Raw genomic sequence first — 22,262 nt, 5'->3', positions numbered from 1 at the left:
GGCGCGTGTGGGGAAACGTGCCAGTCGTGCCGCGCTATCATTTAATACATCGTCGACCGAATTGCGTATTTAAGACGCCGCGGATACGCATCTGAGCGTACGGAACGCGCTGTTACGCCGACGTGAATTGCAATGGCAATATGGGATTACGGCACATGTGAGAGATATTATTCATGCTCCTCCGGAAAGACGATTCTCGGTTCGTACTTCGCGAACGAATAAACACAGCTTTGCACGGTTTAATAGAGATTAAGCGCTCTCCGTAGCCGAGATTAATCAAGGAAAACGCGTGGGATTTATGTACCAAAGATATTAACGCTCGTAGCGAAAAAAAAAGAATCTATGATCCGTCGGAGACTTACGTAACTTCCGCTGCGGACTCCTCGAAGTACGCAGCCTCACGTGTGTTTTTTCTTCGCGGAAAAAATAGCCGGGAGATTGCCCATGACGCCCCAGGAGGCGGTGAAGTATTACGGCTCCAGACTGACGGAATTCGAGCGCGCCGAGATCGAGAAGTACTCGGAGATCTGGTACCTGGGCCTGCCGGCCCACAAGATCCACGGCGAGGAGGTCTCCTCCCAGAACGGCGGCTACGACGACGAAAACGGCAGTTACAACAAGGTCCTGCACGATCATATCTCCTACAGGTGAGCGACCGTTCTCCTTCGCCGATGCCCCGGCGATGTGTGGACTTTCCCTCTTCTCTCCTAATTATTATCGCCGCACGCGCACGAGCTTTGTTTCGCCGACTACAGCTCGGAGATCGTATAGCTAGCTAAGCTTAGCAATGGAATCTCGTGATTGCGCGCACTCTTGCTGCATTCCGTGCGTCGTTGCTCTCGAGAGGAGAAATTGCGGTTGAGAGCTGCGCGTACAGTTGTATCTAAACGCACGCGGTAAACTGTCGAGATAAATCGCGAAACAGTAAGTAAAAAATGTTCAACGACGAATTTTCTCCGCGCGTGAAAGATATCCACGTCGACGGTAAACTGATGGTAATTGCGAGAACGCGACTCTTCTTTTCGCCTTTCTCAAATCTCGTGGTTTACGTCGTTTTCTCGGTTTTTTTTCTCTTGCACGTGTGTAAATTATACGAAACTTGTGTGCATTCAGATACGAGATTTTGGAGGTGATCGGCAAAGGGAGTTTCGGTCAGGTGATTCGAGCGCTGGATCACAAAACGGGACAACACATCGCCATCAAGATTATCAGGTACGCGGAAACGGTACACTCATCACTCATCTCGCGATGACTCAGATCAGCGAGATACGATCTAAAGAAAAACGCGACGCGCGCGTCCGTAATGGGATAATGTCTGATGCATCCGGCATTTTTCCGGATGCGTCCGCTTTCCGAGCGCGCACTGCGTCGTTTCTTTATTTAAACAGCGCGGCTTTCACTGTCCTTGCAGGAACAAAAAGAGATTCCATCATCAGGCACTCATCGAGGTGAGAATCTTGGAGCATCTCAGAAAGAAGGATTTGGACGGGAACTCTCAGCACAATGTGATACATATGCTAGAATATTTTTACTTCAGGAATCACCTGTGTATCAGTTTCGAATTAATGAGGTGAGCGAGATCAAGCGAGATAAGCAGAGTCGAGCCTCCGCCCGCTGGAATTTATTTAAACGAACAAGTAAAATTGTCGTTGCAGCTTGAATCTGTACGAGCTAATCAAAAAGAACAATTATCAAGGATTCAGCCTGAGCTTGATCCGCCGTTTCGCCAACTCGCTAATTAGTTGCCTGAGACTGCTCTACCGAGAGAACATAATTCACTGTGACTTGAAACCGGTGGGTAACACGAAGGAGCGCACAGTCATGTTTTATTCATTCGTTAATCATTCGAGAGTGCCGTGTCTCATATACATTGTCATTGTTACAGGAAAATGTGCTGCTGAAACAACGGGGGAGCAGCTCGATCAAAGTCATCGATTTCGGCTCGTCGTGTTACAGCCACCAGCGCGTTTACACGTACATACAGTCGAGGTTCTACAGGAGTCCGGAAGTGATTCTCGGTCTTCCCTACGGCACGCCGATCGATATGTGGAGTCTGGGCTGTATCTTAGCCGAGCTGTACACGGGATATCCCCTGTTTCCGGGCGAGGACGAGATAGAACAGCTCGCCTGCATTATGGAGGTCCTCGGTCAACCACCGGAGCACATTATCAATCACGCCACTCGTCGCAGGCTCTTCTTCGGTAAGCTATTAATATATCCGCGAGTACTAGAAACTCTGGAGGCAGAAGTGTCCCCACTGAAGATAAAAAAACGGTCGATGTGCCGCGCACACGGTAATACTCAGAGAACCGGGTTTAAAATAATTGCAGATCAGAAGGGAAGTCCGCGATGCGTGACAAACAGCAAGGGCAAGAAGAGATGGGTAGGTAGCAAGAACCTCTCGCTGGCACTACGGTGCTCCGACATGCTCTTCGTAAACTTCGTTAGCAGATGCCTCGAGTAAGTTCCTTACAATACGCAGTATTCTAGCGTAGATTTATTATTCGAGAATTCTATTATACAAAATCGACTTTGCTATTATGATATCTTTGAAAATCTAAAGTTCTCAGTTGATAAATCGTTTTATAGAAACTATAAGTTTTTTATAGTGAATTGGGGCAAGTTTCTTATTTGTCGAATATATTTTATATTAGGTATTGATAATATATTGTATTATATTGTCGAATTATGCAAATTTTATACCAAATGATTCATTACACTACTAGGTGGGATCCAAAGAAGCGTATGACCCCCGACGAGGCGATGCGTCACGAGTGGCTGACTTCGTCGTCGACTTCGCACGTGAGCTCCTCCTCGTCGGCGATAGCCTCGTCGACGGTAAACGCGAGCGCGAATACGACGACGACGAGTGTCGAGACGCCGCGGGAATCCGCGCATGCTCCGCAGACGGTGAGCGTGACTGTGAGCGCGCCGCGGCAACGGGCAACGACGATGGAGGACCCGCCGTACACGATGTACCGGTTGTACAAGGGACGCAAATACGTGCAGAAGGTCACCACAGGCACCGACGTCACCGACAACGGCGGCGGCCTGATGGTGAAGAGCAAGCTGAACGGCAGCGCGAGCAGTCACGCCCTGGCGAGCAGCACGCAGACAGCGACGTCGAGGCACGCGTCGACCGGCGACATCGTTGCGAGCCTAGACCCGAATCTCGACGACTCAGGCACGTTCCTGCCGCCGATATTGTGAAGTCGGGTTTGCGCCAGCCACTTCTAAACGCGCTGCTCGCGTACCGACGCGATCAACAGGCTCGCTCTGTGCACCGCTGCGAGAATTGCGTAGATGTGTTTATCACTTGACGTACATCAAGAGCGTGTGCAATTGAATAGAAAGCGCGTATAGAACTGGCTGGTCGGTCCGACGTTACCATTTCTCGATGCCAAACGGCTAGTTAAGCGCAAAGTCGCTAGTCTCGGCATGTATCGAGCTGTGAGGCCAAAATGACGATCTGACGACGGGAGAAGAGCGCGTAGGCATGATGAGCAATATAGAGCGATTGCGTGATCGATTCGCGCGCCCCCGAGGACTCTAGCGATCCAATGTCACTCAGGTAATCGTAATTAACTCGCGCGCGCGCGCATTATCGTAGTTATTCGCGAAAAAAACATAAAAACTTGCTGCCTAAGATGAGGATATTAGCATCGTTAGTGTATACCGATTCACATTTCGACATGGACCATTGTACCTATGTGGTTCAAATGTTTATCTCGCGCCTGTATGAAACTGAAGATATTAACGGGTGACGAAATCTCGGCTGTAGATGTAAAAAAATTACCATTGAAAATTTGTACAGAATTGCGTTGTTTGCCTTGCTGTCGACGAGCCGTGAAAGACGATTCGTCGCCAGGTTGCGTTTTCGGCGGTAAAAAAAAAGCTCGCGCGAATGAACGCAATCGGAAAGTATACTGTATAGCAGCATCATGCTTTAGGTAACTACGCGAGTGCAAGCGGCGCGATGCGATGTACGTATCGTGGCAACGATGTACGATAGAGAAGTGAGGAACTCTCGAAGCGAAGCATATTATGGTTGAACAACGATTCGTCCGACATTGCAGTGTAACGTCGGGGATTACCATCGAATTACGGTCGCGCCGAGAAGACCTGAGTCGTCCGAGACCTGTGTGTCGCCGACACAAGGTCGCGCGATTAATAACGAAGCGTCAAGGCGAAGAATAACATTAATACGTGAAGCGTGCTCCAGTTTAACGAGGCCTGAGTAGTCTTATTGTGATATTAAACTACCACTGTCTTACTTAGATCTCTCTGATATTAAGAAGTAACGATCGCTAATATAATAATTTCAATTAACTATTAATCATTATTTTCTTATTATCTGTAATAATCGCTATATCGCTACTATTTACCGCAAAGATATAGCGGCATACAAGTAACGAGGATTATCATCGATATAATGACAGAGTTAACACTAATTATATACGTAGGTATGTACAGATTTTAATTACGCGGTTTTCGAAGTCCCAGAGCAGCAGCAGCAGCAGCATGCTAGTTCATTTACTATGATATACGTAAAAAAAAACTCCGATAATTTTAGCTAATTTTTCAGTGCGCGATTTTCAGTGAATTTTCACGTGATTCCCTATCACCGCTCTTCTGTTATCATTAATCGTCTACGCGACGTAACGCATGCTTTATTACGTCGAAATTGATTAATTAATGTTGATTAACGCCCCGTGAGATTCCTCTCCGCCTTCGCAGTACTACCTATTTACGCGTTGCTCGTAGCTTCTTCGCATTAATTAACGATTTATGATTTGACACGCCCTTTCGGAACCATTACGAGCATTTCGCGATATGCAGAGGATTTGACAAGAAACAAAACCTATTGTATAGTATTATATTGTTAGGCTAATTTTATATAGACTTGGTAATTGTTCGATGTGCCCGTACCCATTCTAAACTTTCGCAAGACACGAGCTTGGTAATAATTACATCATCAGAAACGTGAGATTCTCCATCGTTTGCTGCTTTCGAGCTTCCACCACGGAAGCGTTATCTTCCGTTTTCGCATGCTTCTCTAATTCTTAAAGGTCCTATTATACGTATGAAACCGTTGAAGGCCCTACTAAAACTTTTAATACGTATTTTATTGCCACGGTTAAAAATTGGAGCAGATACGTGAACATCCGATACTCGCAAATTATAATCGCGTACAAGAGACTGAAATGAATCATTATTTTATATTGGAAACATGGCGAAATTGTTCCTAATAGTTCGTTTTGCAAAAAATCGATATGTCGCCTTAATTTTATTACATTTTTACAGCGCACTCGTTCAGTTCCTTTATGAACTTATTGTTTGATTCGCGAAAAGTTATCGAACGTCTCACGATGATAATTGGAACGAATGAATGAAACTGGACTTGCCGTCACACAAACGGGGTCCCACTTTAGGTTCCAAGAACTTTTAGAACAATTAATATCGTACTAATCGTAGTGGTATCGCGCGACATAATCGGTGAATGGCCAATAAAACGCGAGCGGAGGTATATTATAAAATGTTAAGAATTACATATAATAAATATATTATTCGTATACGGCGAATCTGCCCGAACGAACGACTGATGAAGTAGCGCATTATTATATATGATACATGATACACGATTCTCATGACTTGTGGCGGGTTCGTAGCGGTCGCTCTCGAGTAATCGCGTCGACGTAGCGACGATCATCACGAAATCTCGGGTGAACTTTTCGTTCGATTACTCTAAACGAAAAAAAAAGAGACGAAAATTTGACGAGAGAGTAATGTCTATGAGGCGACGATATTTCTAGGGAACCAGATATATCAAATTGTGTATAAAATAAAGACGTGACTGTATGTGCGTGCATGCGTGCGTGCCTGCGCGGGAGACTCGTCTCGGGGAGAGAAAGAGTGGAAAAAAAAAGAAAGAGTGTGGCCGTATGATTTTATGCACACACACACACACACACATATATCTAATTATATAAATATATTATACCATTATACACGTGAAGCGCGGAAACGCGCAAGGGCAAAACGAGTTAAGTCTAGGATACGATAGAGGGACAATTAGAAGGGCGTTCGCGAAGGACACGCGGGACTCCGTCTACGAAGTTCCCGTCCTGCCCTTTTTTTAAAGAAAAAAAAAAGGCAAAAAACGCCGTTCAATTGTACAGTCTTAAGTTTTTAGTTGTGTTCACTATTGTATACAGAGGGATCAAATTATAGTATCTGTATAAACAGGACGGTTGTATTATCTGCGTGACGTGCATCATCACTTATATACGGATCAACACATGCACATTCGGCACGCGTGTGTCGCGCGTACGCCCAAAAGAAACAACGAGAAGCATGGTTCGTACAGCGAAAAACACGCTAGTGATCGGTTTCACCGGCGTCGGTTAACTCGACTCAAACCCGGGGGGGTCTTTTGTCTTCTGGAACAGACAGAGGGACCACGCTCAGGCAGAGAAGTGGAGACCGACACCGACGAAGCCGGGACTACGGTGAAAAAAAGAAACAAACAAACAAAAAAAAAGACAGGGCCTGTAGTACTATTTTGATATCATCCGAGAAACAGCGAAAAAATCCGTGAAAAACCCACGTTCTTCGACTGAAAGCTTACTCGACTTCGCACCTGGTCAATTCGTCGTTCGCGAATGAATAGTCGTTGCCGTACGCTGGCGATTTCTCCATACGGCGCGGATGGAAAAGGGAGACAATCGCTTTTTCTAGTCCAGGATGTAACGAACGTGCTCCGAACGTACATACACACATCTCACTTGAACGCGATGGAGAGAAAGAAAACGTCGCGATGGCCGAGCCTCGTAGATCATCCTAGTAGGACAATCATAGAGTTACGCGTTGTGTTTAGACGCGCTAGTAAATTTTCATTAGATGATAGAGACGCGAGTGATGGCGTGTAACAAGGGAGTAAGTATCTCTCGTTCGAGACGCTCGCTAATGCGTAAAATGATCCCGTGGGCGCGCATCGTGACGGAGGATCGTTTAGATTATTAAACGACGGCCAACGCGCGCACTTCGCTCTTCTAGGCCCACAAGAGAGAGATATCGGCACGCAAATCCACGCGGAATTGAAAATATCTCAAGAGCACGGGGAGGAGGAATGGAGGAAGAATGATTCCGATAAAAATGTGGGAGCGAGGGTTCATAGAGAGAGAGAGAGAGTGAGAGTGGATTTGTGAATCTGGCGTTCAATTGCGGATGTCTTGTTATAAACATGTAAGTGCGAGTTCGTCAATTTCTGCCCAGACTTAACTATAGCAAACGAGAGAATTGCTAAATAATAAATTGATTATAATGACATTAGTGTATATATATATATATATATATATATATATATATATATATATACATATACCATATATATATACTGATACGATACTGAAGCATCATCTTTTGTATCATTTGTTCGTTTGTTTTTATCTTACTGCGTTTGTCTTTCATTATTAATGCAATACCAAGATGACTCGGTTTCGACTCGGTATCTTGTGTGTAAATATATAACTAATAAAAAAAATATGTATACAAATGCAACGAGGGCAAATCTTATCGACGAATCTTCCTTGCACTCCCCCTTTTCAGAATTTCCACATTCTACAGTGTTAAGTACCAAATATCAGTGATTTAAATATTTTATTTAACATACTCGTATTAAATACACCACTTGTATGAGATACAACGCAATAAGCAGACCGGATGAGCAAAAAGGTCTGTCGATATTCAGAACCGTTGTTTCAAACGATGAATTACTTTGCTGCTAATTTTAATTAGCGAGAATAGACGCGAGTTCTGAATACAGACTACGAAGAACGCTAGGAGTGAATAAAGAATGTAAAAAAGGATGAGTAAGTAACGAACCTCTTTGAGGAAAAGCCGGAAAAGGACAGTTTTCGAGAGACAGAAGGCACAGGATGATCTAACATTATATGTATGTACTCCTTGGCGACGTATGCATTCGTACTGAATCTGTGAATTCGCCTTCTAACGACAGATGGATGGATGCTACACACACATATTCTTCTAATGAAAATATAAGATCGATGACTGATTTTAAATAACTGTCGGAGATCGTTGCATGCACGACAATATAGATAGATATATATATGAATACCACAGCATATACATAGTCAATAATCTCGAAGTAAATCTTCCAACGCTTTTGTTTCGATGCTACCTCCGCCTCTCTCCCTTTTGGGTTTTTCTTTTCTCTTTTTTCTCCTCCTTCAATTGCTTTTGCTTCTCTCTAAAACATAAAATTATATTTAAAGCTTTATATATTTATCATGTATATATAAATAGGCTTTTAGTGCATTTACGCTGCGATTATTATCCTACCTGTCTTCCTTGTCCTTCTCCTTCTTCTTCTGGCTCTCCAGCTTGGCTTTTTCTCTTTTTTCTCTCTCCTGCTGTACGATAGTAGCTGCGTTCAAGTTCTTTTCGATTCCACAGTCTCCACCGCTCGCTCCATCCTCTTCCCCGTCTCCCTCGCTATTGTCTTGGTCAGACATTTGACTGTATTGCGCTAGTATAGCCTCCCGTATTCGTTTCTCCTCTTCCGTGTAGCTCCTCTGCGTCGTCGTGGGTAGACTCTGCGACTCCAACATCTTTGCCAGTCTGACATCGACGTCTTCCGTCGGTGCGGGCGCCGCGGCCACTTCCGCACCTGGCAGCCACTCTGCCCACGCGCTTAAGATTTCTGCTACATGACTGCTAATATCATCCTCCTGCAACGAAAGAAATGCAGCTCTGTATCATAAGGTATATTACGTAATCTCATGCAAGAGTGCAGAGATAAGAATTAATGAGTATTCCTGGCGCGTCTAAGTGAATTAAAAATTGCGAGAATTAAGATTTGAAGGTCTTGTCGAAAACTAATATACGGAGTCAGCGTGAGCTTCTTCATTTCTCTTATGATCTTTGAATCCTGATGGGTCTGTCCGGGACTCTTGGCGAACGAAAACGACAGAGGACAGTTACTCCGCAAGACGAAGCGACCGGGATACGCGCGCACGCGGGTAAGACTCGCCGGTAGGAGAGCGTACGGGAGTCAGAGACACGTACTTTCGGAGCACGACCTCGCGGTTTCTATTTCCGACCGGCTGACGACGCAGCGGCGCGCGCGCGTTCTAACCTCAACGCTCGGTGCCGCGCGCGGGTCCCACTCACCGTCACGCCGGCGAGGATGCTCTCGAGCGCCTCTGTCTTCTCGTCCTCGGACTCGTCGCCCTCGAGGATGCCCCTGATGTACGTGCCGAAGACACCCTCGTCCGTGTTGAGCGCCTGCAGCTTCCTGCTGAGCCAGGCGTCGAACGAGTTGGCCGCGACCGCCATCGTTCTCACTCGTCCAGTCCGGCCGGTCCGGCGTCACCGGCGCCGGCGTGTGCGTTCACGCGACTTGAACTTTTCACCGGCTGCCTCTTCGCGCGCGCCGAATGGCGAGGGTAGGAAGGAAGGATGAGGAAGGACCGCAGCGTCGCCGCGATGACACCCCGTCGTCCGGGCAGTCACATCTTTCAAAGTTGGACGCGACACGCCGGCGACCGGGCTCGGTCATTTCCACGACGGCGCGGCCATCGTCGCCAGGCGCCTTCGAGCTTTCCGTCCGTTCTTTTCCTCCGCGCGACGGCGCAGATCCTCGACCCGCGTAATAAGACGTAGGCTGCGGTCCACTTGACGCAACTTGACGCTACAAATGCTTTGGAGCGTTCTTCTCCTTCTTTCTTCATTGAAAGAAAAGAGAAGAAAAATGCTTCGAAACATTTGTAGCGTCAAGTGGACCGCAGCTGTAACCAGGCCCCGATGCCGCGCGTGTTGTCACGCACGACGACGTCGCGAATGTCGCATGTGCATGTCGCATGTCGCTGATGTCGCAGTTCGCAGTTTCGCAGTCAGAGTCACCGTTTCTGTAGCGCATTTCCAGCGTGCGCACCGCGCACCTTACCCCGGTCTACATAGGCCGCAGTTCGCAAAACGCAAGACACACGCACAGTCTACATGTCAATCTAACAAAGAGGTTAGGTTGACATGTAGTCTGTGCGTGTGCTTGCGTTTTGCGAACTGCGGGCCTATGTAAATGTAGACCGGGTTATTATGGCTCCTGCACACAGGTCGCGGCAGCGCGGCAATGCGGCAACGCGGCACCGCGGTAACCAATTACCGTCTTGCCTTTCCGTTCTACTTCTGAAAGTAGTACGGAAAGGCAGAAGATGGTGATTGGTCACCGCGTTGCCGCGTTGCCGCATTGTCGCGCTGCCGCGTCCTGTGTGCAGGAGCCATTAGGGTTGGTATATAATAGCCGTAACCGTTGATTTAAGCCGTAATCTTTAAGAAATTGACCAATCACAGTCGATTATTCTTCCCACATTCGACTGTGATTGGTCAATTTCTTAAAGATTACGGCTTAAATCAACGGTTACGGCTATTATAAACCATCCCTTAAGCTGGCCACACACACTTTCCGTAGAACGTAACAGTAGGATTTCGACCAATCGCGTTGCTCAATTCGAAAACGTACGGCCGTACGTTCCCGAATCGAGTAACACGATTGGTTTGGTCGAAATCCTACTGTTACTGTTACGAAAAAGTGTGTGTCCGGAGCCTACACGTTACGCATCGCAACTGCGCGCGCGTTGCGTTGTTGGCCGTATGGTAAAGGCCTGGACACACGAATCGACGGAAGACGTAAGACGTAACTCGTAAGGAAATCCACTAATCAGAGTCGACTATTCCCCTCTTCTTCCCTCTTAAAGAAGGGAATAGTCGACTCTGATTGGTGGATTTCCTTTACGTCTTTCGTCGATTCGTGTGTGAAGGCCTTAACAAATCGTGTAGGGTGAAAGAAAAAGCAAAAGAAGAAAGAAACAAGCGATTCTCGATTTCAAAACGGCCGCCGCGTTATCGTCAGATGATCGCGGCCGCGCGACAACTTCACGCCGCTCGCAGCGACCCGCCGCGGCGTAGCGCGCTAGTGTTAGTGTTCCCTTCTAGCCTCGCGAATGTGTCGTCCCGTTCGTCGTCACGGACGTATTTCCCGTAGAATATGAACGTGATCGCGAAATCGACGGCCCTCGCGCCGTTCCTGCGGGCGACGGCGACCGCCGTCTCAAACGGAGGGATACCGGTGGCCGCGACCGGTAAGGTTCACAAGCCCAAGATTGTCGTTCCTCCTTCCGTCAGACGGACACTCCAGCAGACCACCTATCAGGTTCTTCTTACCGGACCTACGTGCGTAAGCTCGGGAGTCGCAGGTGCGTCCGTATTATCAGTCCGTTCTGCGCCACGAATTTGTCCCGTGAATGTCGCATCCCTCTCGGCATTAAATCGACCCGATATTCGCGCTATTCGCGATTATATAATCGATATGCGCACAGTCGCGCACTTTGCAGGTCGCTGCGCTATCAGTCGAACTCAGGCCCGTAAAGCTACTCCGGAATAGCCTGCATTGACGTTGTAGATACGAATACCTAGATAGATGAAAATCAATAAAAGATCCTGATAGGCTTCTTCCTACCTCCCCCCCCTGAAGCAAGAATATAATCTGGATTTGTGTCTATTTCAGCCAGTACACAGATGCATCAGCGACGTTTGGCACACACCGACATTCAGTGGCCAGACTTCTCCCATTATCGCAAAGATGAAGTGCAAGATCCAAACGCAAAGTCACGGGACAGTGCGTCGTCCCGAAAGGGTGTCTCCTATCTTGTCGCAGCTGGCAAGTACATGGAAGATGTCTAGGGGTTGAGAAAATTACAAAAGTGAGAAAATTCATTGAGTATCTACGACTTCATTTGTCGAAATCTAATAAATCTGTTCACTTTTGTAATTTTCACCTCGTTTCAAGACATACAATTGACCCTTCGATACATTTTAACCCTCAGTTACCTCACCTGGGTCTGAGAGACCATGCACATTGTTAAAACGTGCAGGGTCTTTAAAACGTTCATAAAACCCTTGTATCTTTTTTTAATCAGTACTGCGTCAATTTGAAAAAAAGCAATCTTTTTCGCTTTTTCAGAAAAATGTCTTTCTTTTTTAAAAAAAACATTTACATTTTTTAACTTGAAATAATCTAACTTGCAGTCTTGTAGATCTTTAAAAGACGCATCGATTAAAAAAAAAGACTTCAAATTGATGCATTTGTCTTAAAGATACGAGCTAGAGAAAACGACAGGGGTCTCTCAGACCCTGGTGAGGTAATATCGGAGTGTAAAAACGTAAGGTAACTGAGGGTTTTTAAATGTGACAAGTCGCTAACTAAATCATCTTTGATTTTGTGTACGCAGGTGGTTCCGTGGCGGGTGTCTATGGCGCGAAAGTCGTAGTGCTCACCCTCGTTGGGATGCTGAGCGCATCGGCCGACGTACTCGCCATGTCGAAGATCGAGATAAAGCTCGACAGTATCCCCGAGGGCAAGAGCGCTGTCTTCAAGTGGCGCGGAAAGCCCCTGTTCGTGCGACACAGGTAATTTGAAATACCGATGCTTGATGATTTACCGCTGTAAGAAGACGTTTTTGTACTTTATAACGTGATTATCATCTTCTATTTACAGAGGGGAAGCAGAAATCGCGACGGAAGGCGGGGTGGACGTTGCGAGTCTCCGCGATCCGGAAGAGGACAGCGCTCGCGTGAAGGATCCCAAGTGGCTGGTCGTTATAGGCGTTTGCACGCACCTGGGATGCGTGCCTATCGCTAACGCGGGAGATTGGGGCGGTTATTATTGTCCGTGCCACGGGTCCCACTACGACGCCAGCGGTAGGATTAGAAAAGGACCGGCCCCGCTGAACCTCGAAGTACCACCCTACGAGTTCGTCGAAGGCAACGTGCTCGTTGTTGGTTAATGACTATTCGCGATATCTGTAGTCAAGTAATAAAATATTTATGTATGATATGATGCTCCGTGGGCACACCTGCGCAATACCTTGTTAGCAACGCAAAGAAATTGGAGAAATGTGTGGTTTTGTATATTTCTTGAAACTTTATTGGAGAGCTTTCATTCGAACATTGCTGATACATCCGCTGTGTCGGATTTAGAATAAATGTTAAGTGAAAATATCTTTTGTGAAACTTGATTGCTCTTACCAGCGTACAGCTGTAAACTAGCGTTACAGTTTTACATAAGATATCAATGCGACGTGCGTACAACTTTTCGGAAAAGCAACGTCAGTTCGTGGGCGAATTCGCCATTGCGTCCGGAAGCCCCGCATAAATGTATAATTCGTGTAAATCCTACGCAACCCCTATGGGTCTCACCTAATCGCGGCTGTAACTCGAGTTACAGGCAGGGGTAGGGGGTAGGGGGTTGCGGCGATGCCGCCGCTTCCGCGAGGAGGCGCCAGCGGTCGGCGGCGCGGCCGAAATTCCTGCTGCCGGCGAGGGGGCCGCGAAGCGCGGCGACAATCGTCATCGCAATCGCCGGGCGATCGCTGCCGGTCTCACCTCGATCGCTCTCGTCGCTGCTGGCAGCGTACGGAGAAATCGCGCGCGGCGTGATCAATAGTCTTTACCGCTCGCGGCCCGTGTTTTCGTGCCGTTTACGAGTTTGGAGTAATTGGAGTTGGCCGCGTTTTCGCCGGCCGGCGCGCCGCGGCGTCATACTTGCCATTGTTCGCCGAGTTATATATTACGTATATAACACCGCGTATATATTACGTCCGCGCGCGCGTTAACCCCCTCGCCGACCAGCTGACTCTCCCACCCTCCGTCTCTCTTCTCTCTCTCTCTCTCTTCTGTTTCTCTCTTTCTCTCCTCCCGGAACTGACACTCGGAACCGCCGCCGGCGACGCATCGCCGACGATGTATTGTCCGGTCGCGCGCCGTCAGCGAGCCGCGCCGCTCCGCGAAAGGGTTGAAAGCCGAGGGTAGGAGAAGGTCGTCGTCGCGGGAACAAGCGAGAAGGAAACGCAAGGAATTGAAGCGCGCCGCAATTGCCGGTGAGTAGCAAATGTATCGCGATGTATCGTCAAGAATTCTTTGTATCGCTCATCGAATTTAGCGAAAGCTTATCGAACTTTTTATTTTTTTAAGCGGAATTCGAGAAATCGCGAATTGCCGAGGCGGTCGTATGATTACGGGCATTGACAGGTACACGACGATAGAAAATCGTCGAACTAGACTCGCGAAATAGACCTCTAATACGTTTCTGCTCGTGTATCAGATCATTTTCATATCGCGAGGAGTTTATTTCGATATTTAAACGCATAACGCGACTCGAATAACATCTGTTTTTTTTTTCTTGTTCACGTCGTGCGATAAACAGGAGTGTCTTACGCGTATCTTTTCAGCCGCGAATATTCCTCAAAACGCGATAAGTTTTCGGACGGCTTTTGCACTTCATTCCTAATTCAATTTGACGCGCCAGGCGGTTGCTCCAGTTTTTGCAAGTTTCTACAGCGTCGGAATAAACTTCTTGCCTTCGTTCCAGGGAATATCTCCTTTTTTTTCCTCGGTGGGGGGGGGGGTACACGGAACGTCGCTTAGATTGCTCCGCGGTGTTGATATCGCATTCTTCTCCGTGGAATTTCATGCACGCTCCGAAAGCACGCGCGCCCGCTGCGTCGACAACAAATCACGAAAGCGACAATAACAATCGATGACAAACAATTCTTTCCTCGTTTGCACTTTTTCGATAATATAATATTAATAACGTTTGTTTCTTTATTTTAATCAGGAGCTTTATTAATTAATTAATTTCTTTGTCGGTCTGCTTATTGCATTTATGTGGATATACATCGTTTCTTTTTTCTATATCTCGAAATAAAGTTTTTCTCGTATATAGCTTTTTGTTAATACATGATACTATAAAGTTTATTTTAGGGACGTACATACTGATAAAGACATACCGCAAGGTTTATTTTTAAGCGTCGTCTACAATGGTAGCAGGAGTATGCATCAGTAAGACGTAAGCAGTAAGCTATTGACCAACCACAGTCGATTATTCTTGAATTGTAAAAATCCCATTAGTCAATAACTTACTGCTTACGTCTTACTGTATGTTCCTGCTGCCATTGTGGAATACGCTTTAGAGATGCGACGTTCACCCGCGCGCTAAGCTCTGTGAATTTGGAAATTGTCGAACCGATGATACATCGCACTTATATTTCAAATACAGCAAGCAGCGTCCTGATAATAATAACCGTTCGATGAGCACCGCGAATTATACCAGTTATATTGGGTTGGCCAATAAGTCCGTGCGATTTTTCTCGATGAACATTTATAAGTAAAAAACCGCACGGACTTTATTGGCCAAACTATTACATTTCGCATTTCATCCCTTGTTTGGTAACACGGGTATCGGCACAAGCGCGCTCGAGCCGGGAGGGGGGGGGGCATGTGTTTGTGATGTATCTGCACGCCTGGGTCATCCAGCAATGATTTCCGTACACGTGAGCCGTGCTTTGCATCCCGGTAACGGTTCGCGAAAACAACCACCGCACTGCCGCTCCTCGCAACACTTCGGGGCTTCGTGCGCGCGCTCTGACCTTATTGTTTCTATTCACGTAAATAAAGACAGTGTTCATCGTCGGTTTGATGCCGTGCGGCACGTTGATGCATATTCAAAATTCACGCGAGGAGCAGTCGGAGTCGGACCAATGATCTATAGACCTCGATCGATCATCACATTAGGTTCGTAAAGCTTCTTTTAAAGTGGAACGAGAAAAAACGCTCTGGACGGTGATAAGAGACGTTCGTAAAATTCGCATTAACACTGGCTTAACAGAACAGTGGCGTTATGTGAAAAATATTAGCATACTCGATAGAGCAGACTCTCAATCACGGCGGAAATCAGGGAAGCACAAAGGTGAGATTGTATACAATATTATCGTAAAAAAGTCGGAGATATAACGGAAGTATATGATACTCGTTCGCGTGTCCCGATATTTTTCCCCCATCGATCAATTGTCCGAAATGCGTGCTCTCTTTCGGCGATCTCGCCCGTCCGCCCTTCTCGGCCGCCCCTCGCGCAACCTTGTTCTGGCCGAGACTGTACTCGTTGTTCACAAAGACGATCGTTACCCACCCCGGGTGAGGATCTCCAAGAAAGTTGCAAGTGCAAAGGCTGCGAACGGGCACGAGTTGCGATGCAAATGCCGTCGGGTTCCCGGCATTCTAATTCTTATGCGTCAGCGAGCGAGAAAACGCGACCGAGAGTGCGGCGCGCGCGCGCGCACGGAAGAAGGGAGCTCGCTGTCCGTCTTCTCTCGCAGGATCCAGTTTCCCTTTTTCGGTTTTTCTCTCTCTTTCTCCCTTTCTGCCTCACCTCTCGCCACCGACGGCGCAGGACGAGACTTCTCTTTGCTGCTTTGTGCCCTGCATCCACCGAGCGCACTCGTTCTCCCTCCTGCGCGCGCGTATGCGTGTGCGTATCCGTGCGCGCACGCGAAATTGCGTGCCGTCGTAACGAGAGAAAGAAAGACGGAAAGAGGGAGAGAGGGAGAGAGAGAGAGAGAAAGAGAGAACGGAACCCCGCCGCAACACGCGGGCCTTCACGCTGGAGGAGAATCAATAGATGTGCGTTGCATCTTGCCCCTCCTCGTCCCCCCGCGGCCCCCTCTTCGCGCGTTTTCGGCTGCCACCCTTCTGCCACTGACTCCGACCTTCGCACGCGGGCGTGTACTTCGCCGCGTACTTCGCGAGCAGCGATTTACGATTTACGAGGCACGCCGGCGATCTAGATTCGCGAACGTTATTAATGCAAGGAATACGCGGGAGAATTTCAAAATCAATCGACGAAACGTACGAAAGATTTCGTGTAGGTGTGCGATGCACTTTTTATCATGTTATTCGTCTATTAACTTTGCGCTCGATATGAAATGCGAAAAATGTTACCTTCCTTATCGAATCCGTAATACTTGCGAGATTGAATTTCTTATAATTTATGTGGATAAGAAGCGAGATAGGGGAACTGTATTTTTTTTCTCTCGTTTCGCGTCAATGAATCGATATGAACGTTATCCGTGAAAGGTCGAAAGTTCATCAGCGGCTAAATCTACTCGTGCGAGCTAATTTATTAGCTCGCACGTACTTTCCGCTACGCCTCGATGGACCGTTCGCCCTTTTGTACGCTTTTTGTAACTTTTCCGTAACCCGTTCGCGTTACCGGTTTTGTCTACCGTGTCGTTGCGTTTCGTACGCCATATATTAGCCACCCTAGCTTGTCTACACCATCGCGCGCGCGCGCGCGATTCTATCGTCTAGGAACTTGGCGCATAAATCAAGATTGGTGGCGGATAAAGGCCAATTGCCACGTAGTCCTAGAAAATGGTATAATTTGGTATGTACGCTCGGCTCGTATTTTCGACGTCGAACTTCCCGCGGCATCGATTGCTCGTAAAGATATCTATGTGAATGTCAGCCGCCCTTTTTGACCGCCTACTGAATTATTTACAGCGATGATTGTCGCTAAGAAAGCACACACCTTTCGCCGGCTCTATGCCGATACAAATGTAATTAGGAAGGGTTAAATTAAGGAATATATCTGTTACATGTTTCCTGGATGTTTCCCAAAATCTATTAATTGTAAGACCAAAATGGAATCGAAGTTTCTCAGAAGAACGTTTTCTGATGACTTCCTTTGCGACTTTCATTGTTTATACATAAAAATATTGGTTACGCGTTAGTGTTGCATTTTTCATATCGACATAGAGTTCGAGCGTCAAGGAGGTGAATTATTCATCGTCTGGGGCGAAAGCTCGGAAAACTGTTCTTGAAATTTCTCTCCTCCGTTAAATCATACGCCCCGGCCTTCATTTTCAGCTTTGTGACGACAGAGATCGAATATATCCCCTGCGTCTTCGTGAGGGAAAGACCGGAGTCGTTGCGGTATCTATACTGTCTCGCTATATTACGCAACGACGTGCGACACCCCTCGAGAAAAAATAATAGCGCCGCAAATAACGGCCGTTGCCTTCTTTTCGTCGCATCGTCGCTGGGCGTCGAAAGGAGACCCTCGACTTTAAGCGCCGCGACGCTGCGTGCATCGCGTCGCGCGCGTTAGATAGATACCCGAAAGTAGCGACAAGGTTTGGAGGTCGATAGGACGGGAGCGAGATCGAAAGCGACCGCGAAGGGAAAGCGACGAAAGCGAGAGCGCGCGGGGTAATCGTAATCATAAACACACAACCCGGCGCAGCGTGGGTGAAAGAGGGAGGAGGAGAAGAGAGAGAAGAGAGGAGGGAAAACGGAGGGAAGCTCTGGATGAAAGGGAAAGGAAGGGAGCGAGGGTGGAAGGATAAGTGAGAGTGAAGAGAGGCGGGGGCGGCATAAGGGGGCGCGTAGAGAGGGCGGTGGGCGAGTGAGAGGCGCAGGTGAAAGTGAAGCGAAGGTGGTCGAGTTAGAGCGGCAGCATTCGGGGAGGGTGAAAGGAGGTTAATGATTAGTTCTTCCGAGGTCGGGGGCTGTTGCCGGGTGCAGGTTGCTTGGCTCTTCCCCTTGGCCGCCCTTTTCCTCCCCCTTTCTCCTTCGCATCATCATCCTCCTTCTCCTTCCTCTCGCTTCCTGCCGCCATTCCGCGTTTTCCCCTCTCGCGCCGATATCTCCTCCTTTCCCCTCGGTCCCTTTATCATTCTCTTCAACCCCCTTCGTGGCTCTCGGCCATTCTGCCAACCTCCAAAATTCAGACCCCCCCCCCCACTATCGCTGAAGCTACGCACGCACGACGAAGTTTGAAGGCTTGCAAGGTTGTTCTCCCCTCCATCCCGGGTTGATCTCAGGAACGTGTCGATTCTTTATGGGGCCATCCTAGAAACCGCGGAGTGTATGTGTGTGTGTATATATATGTGTGCGTTTGAAGAATTTCTATTTTGGCAGGAATCTTATCGGTATTTGAGATTTTCTTGGGTTCGAAAGGCGCTGCATTCGTGACATTTTTCCTGTTATTTTGATGGATTCCGATAATGGACCAATTATCGATCGTCACACAAACGTTGTATACGTGTATTTTTCTATTACATTACGAATCCGCGTTGAAGTGAACTTTGAACCTGTTGACGTTTCCTACGAGGACATTTCTATTTTTATTGTTCGCGGCATTACCATTTACCGCAGCATATAGTTAAAAGTTAAAATATACTCTTACGCTATTAAAAGCTTCTCGATTATGCGCATTATTATAGGCTCGAGGTAAAATTATTACGCGCGCGCGGTTCGTATTACGTCGGCGTAGGTCGGCGCGCTGCATAATGTAGCAAGCGAGTCTTATATCGATCCCGAAATTGGTGGCATCTTCATTGCACGCTCGAGAGAGGACGCATTCAGAGTCACCTGCCTAATCTGACTAACAAATTTTATGCAGGGGACAAGTGCCGTGTACATATACTGATATACTTATACACCGACCTCCAATCTTAATGATTAGAACGCGGCTGCTTTCTAACGCTTTCCTCGAGCGCGTTAGAAAGATTTTGTAAACCTCGGCCCGTGTTCATGTACGATGATTTCGAATGCAGGTGCACGACCCTTCGCGTCGTTAAGAACGGTCGGCCGTAACCACCGCCGCGCATAAATATTGAATTCAAGCCAACCAAAGCTCATTTTATGAAAATTCATGTTTTAGGGTCGTACCATACCGTAAGAGGATAACTGCAAATTATCGTCCTGAGTTTTGATGATTGATAAAAGAAATCTTTTTTCAAATATCGGTTTTTTTAGGCGAAATTTCTATTCATTCGCGCAATTAAAATTACGCTTAAAATAAGTTTGAGTAGGTATATTTAAATCTACGGAAATCATCTCTATGCGACATCTAAAGTAACTAATAGAAACACGTCTGTTTATTTTTATGGCATTTTATACGCTCGAATTTTTTAAGTTTTTCCCTCGAGCGCAAACTCTGTTTATACTTGCACCACGACTTCGCCGGTGAATCAATCGGCCGCGATCGACGTGGTGTATTTCAGCGTTTCTACCGTCCCACATTATGCTCTTCGGCATTTTCTGCTGCGTCCATTACGTAGCAACGAGCTTATTTTGTCGATTCCTCGGCGGCGCCGCCGCGTCCGGTGCTTCCGTTCTTCGTTATCCGGTAGCCGGTAGTTAAATTATTTTATCGATTGCGCGAAAGAATGTCTCTTCTCCCACGCGAGAGAGCGAAAGAGAAAGTAGAAGAAGAGAAAAAAGTAGAAGGCGAGGAAGAAAGGTTCGCCGTGGCTGCTCGCCACCCCTTGCAGCGTCAGCCCTGGCTCCCTAACGGCCTCCGAGGACTTTCCAGCGAAAGTGATGGCCGTGGCTGCGTAGGAAAAGCGCCGGGAGAACGATGCGAGGGTGGCATTGGCGCGGTGGTGGTCCGTGTTCTCAGCTCTCCCGCGGGAGGGGAGGGGGGTTGGCAGAATCGTCGTTGACGGCGGAGGGGTTGGTCGGCCGCGAGGGAGGTCGACTTCGGAGGACGGTAGGAAGGGCGATACGATAGCGAAACCCGCGCGCGAGGGTTGACGGGGGTGGATGCGAGGGCGGGGGGGGGAGGATAACGCCGGTAACCTTGCAACCCTCTTGCGTACGCGCGCGCTCGAGGAAGGGGAAAAGAGACTGGAATCCCGCGGCCGCTGGAGGGGTGGCTGCCGGCCGCGGGCTTGCGAAGGCAGTCGGGGGTGCAGTCGCGCACCGGGGTGGCAGTGACGGGCGTGACGTAGTCGGAGGAGGATGTACGCCCCTGTTGGCGAGGGCCCCAGCAACCAACGACCATCCCTGGTCAATCCATGGTGGCTTCATCCGCCAGGTACGGCCGACCAGTTGTTGCTGTTATTGTTGTCGTTATTGTGTCGTGCCTCCTCTGCACCGGTCGCGTTATCGACAGGTCGGGCGTCGATGCCGTTTCGGGAAGCTTTCGTGGGGATACTTGTTTGTTTTGATCGCGAATCGCGGGATCGATGCGTGTGGGGCGTGGAAAGTCGCGGGGGTGGGAGGGGGCGACTTTGAACTTGAGGCTCAGTTGTAGCGACGCTACAGGGAGTAGGATGTAAAGCTTGCTCGCGAAAGCGACTACATGGTGTGAAATAGTGCATTTTTATATAGATAGCGGCTTGTGGTTCGTGAAACGATCGGGACGATTTGGTTTTAATATGTCAGTGGAAAAGAAAATTGTCAACTCGCGACGATTTTCGACGAAATAAATTGTTTTTCATAAGTTGTGTTTTAATTGTGTTCTATCTGTGTTTCTCATTTAGTTCATTTTATTTTTATTGTGAACATTATAGGGACTAAAATATTTACCCACGTTAATTATTCTAAACATTTTTATTTAACATTTTGCACTGCACTGTGCAGCTTGTAATATGAGTATATATTTGTTAGAGCAACTATGACTTTTTATTCGCAGCAGCGATCGAATAAATATGAAATTTTGGCGCAACAATACATAATTATCATATATTCCAGCGAGAGAAATAATTATCATATAATAAATTATATAACTCTAATATCCCTATTCTCTCAAATGTATTCTTAAAATATATCTACCTCAAAATTTTTATATTAGGCTGTTGAAACTCGCTATTCTAATTAATATTTAGGCGCTCACAATATTCTCACGGTAATATCGTTTTTCGCTGTTAATGCTCTGTCTATAACACTATAACTATTTCGGCTAAATTACAGTTTGCGCGCTTGTTGAATTGCCGGCCATTATTACGCGCACATACCGTGATTTCACCGCTTCCTTTGTTTCTGCCTCTGTAAAGTGCGTGCACGTGCAGCGCAGCAGCAGCAAGCAGCACGTCGTCGTACGTGCATTATGCGCGTAGCGGTATCTCGACGGAAGTCGCGTTTATTTCATGGCGTCATAAAAACGGATCGTACATTCTGCTTCTTCCACCTAATTTCCCTCCCCGGTGTCGTCTGCGGCTTCGAAAAAACGCGCGTAGCTCCCGCGGGGCGGAACCTCCCGCTAACGACCTCCATTCGGGAAATTTATTGCGTTGCCGCGTTCGCCTTACACGACGACTAGAAAAACCATTCCTCCGCGGCACCGACCGCACGAAAAAGTCAACGCGACTTCCGCGTACGCGACGATTTTCGGGACCGTTTACTCGATGCTTCTTACTGAACGAGCCTTTCGAACAAAGCTCTCAGTGGGCTTATTCCGTAACTCTTAATGACAGTTTCGTTATCGTTATATTTGCGTTGCGCAGACATTATATATGGTAAAAAAGTTGCGCAACGACAATATAACGATAACGAAACTGTCGTTATAAGAGTTACAGAATAGGCCCACTGTATACTATATAACCGGGCTCTAGAAGAAAATT

General features: G+C 47.5%; 4 protein-coding genes across 9 annotated transcripts in view; 3 read left to right on the top strand and 1 right to left on the bottom strand.

Annotated features, from left to right (window-relative positions):
* The window catches only part of LOC143893813 (uncharacterized), a 150,020-nt gene extending 142,645 nt beyond the window's left edge, over positions 1 to 7,375 (top strand). For both annotated transcript variants that reach the window (XM_077399527.1, XM_077399528.1), the window contains exons 5-11: positions 431 to 647; positions 1,114 to 1,212; positions 1,412 to 1,570; positions 1,656 to 1,794; positions 1,886 to 2,201; positions 2,331 to 2,460; positions 2,727 to 7,375. In XM_077399527.1, the coding sequence (XP_077255653.1) occupies positions 431 to 647; positions 1,114 to 1,212; positions 1,412 to 1,570; positions 1,656 to 1,794; positions 1,886 to 2,201; positions 2,331 to 2,460; positions 2,727 to 3,210 (1,544 nt within the window). In that variant the 3' untranslated portion in view covers positions 3,211 to 7,375. The remainder of the gene's footprint in view (positions 1 to 430; positions 648 to 1,113; positions 1,213 to 1,411; positions 1,571 to 1,655; positions 1,795 to 1,885; positions 2,202 to 2,330; positions 2,461 to 2,726) is intronic.
* Positions 7,376 to 7,642: 267 nt separating this feature from the next.
* LOC143893814 (coiled-coil domain-containing protein 43) lies at positions 7,643 to 10,072 on the bottom strand. Its single transcript, XM_077399530.1, has 3 exons — positions 9,193 to 10,072; positions 8,362 to 8,750; positions 7,643 to 8,269 (listed from the first exon to the last, which is right to left on the bottom strand). The coding sequence occupies exons 1-3, from the start codon at positions 9,355 to 9,357 to the stop codon at positions 8,197 to 8,199; spliced, it is 627 nt and encodes a 208-aa protein (XP_077255656.1). The 5' UTR covers positions 9,358 to 10,072; the 3' UTR covers positions 7,643 to 8,196.
* A 906-nt stretch (positions 10,073 to 10,978) lies between these two features.
* Rfesp (Rieske iron-sulfur protein) lies at positions 10,979 to 13,077 on the top strand. 2 transcript variants are annotated; one of them, XM_077399545.1, is made up of 4 exons: positions 10,979 to 11,159; positions 11,585 to 11,737; positions 12,309 to 12,486; positions 12,575 to 13,077. In XM_077399545.1, the coding sequence occupies exons 1-4, from the start codon at positions 11,066 to 11,068 to the stop codon at positions 12,861 to 12,863; spliced, it is 714 nt and encodes a 237-aa protein (XP_077255671.1). In that variant the 5' UTR covers positions 10,979 to 11,065; the 3' UTR covers positions 12,864 to 13,077. The 2 variants fall into 2 exon arrangements, with proteins under 2 accessions (XP_077255671.1, XP_077255670.1); XM_077399544.1 differs by having other exon boundaries at positions 10,981 to 11,273.
* Positions 13,078 to 13,228: 151 nt separating this feature from the next.
* Positions 13,229 to 22,262, top strand: part of Chinmo (Chronologically inappropriate morphogenesis) — a 53,994-nt gene continuing 44,960 nt past the window's right edge. The window contains exon 1 of one of the 4 annotated variants that reach the window (XM_077399540.1): positions 13,229 to 13,955. Coding sequence is in view for 2 of the 4 variants with exons in the window: in XM_077399537.1 (XP_077255663.1) it covers positions 15,393 to 15,648 (256 nt within the window). In the remaining 2 variants the exon portion in view is untranslated. Of the gene's footprint in view, positions 15,649 to 15,701; positions 15,824 to 20,534; positions 20,735 to 22,262 lie in introns of those variants that run through there. The other 3 variants (XM_077399537.1, XM_077399542.1, XM_077399538.1) reach the window with 3 other exon arrangements.

This window comes from Temnothorax americanus, unplaced genomic scaffold, assembly GCF_048541705.1.
Source record: "Temnothorax americanus isolate GAGA-0224 unplaced genomic scaffold, ASM4854170v1 Scaffold13, whole genome shotgun sequence".
NCBI classification, from domain to species: Eukaryota; Metazoa; Arthropoda; class Insecta; order Hymenoptera; family Formicidae; genus Temnothorax; species Temnothorax americanus.
This window is presented reverse-complemented; position numbering and strand designations above follow the sequence as displayed.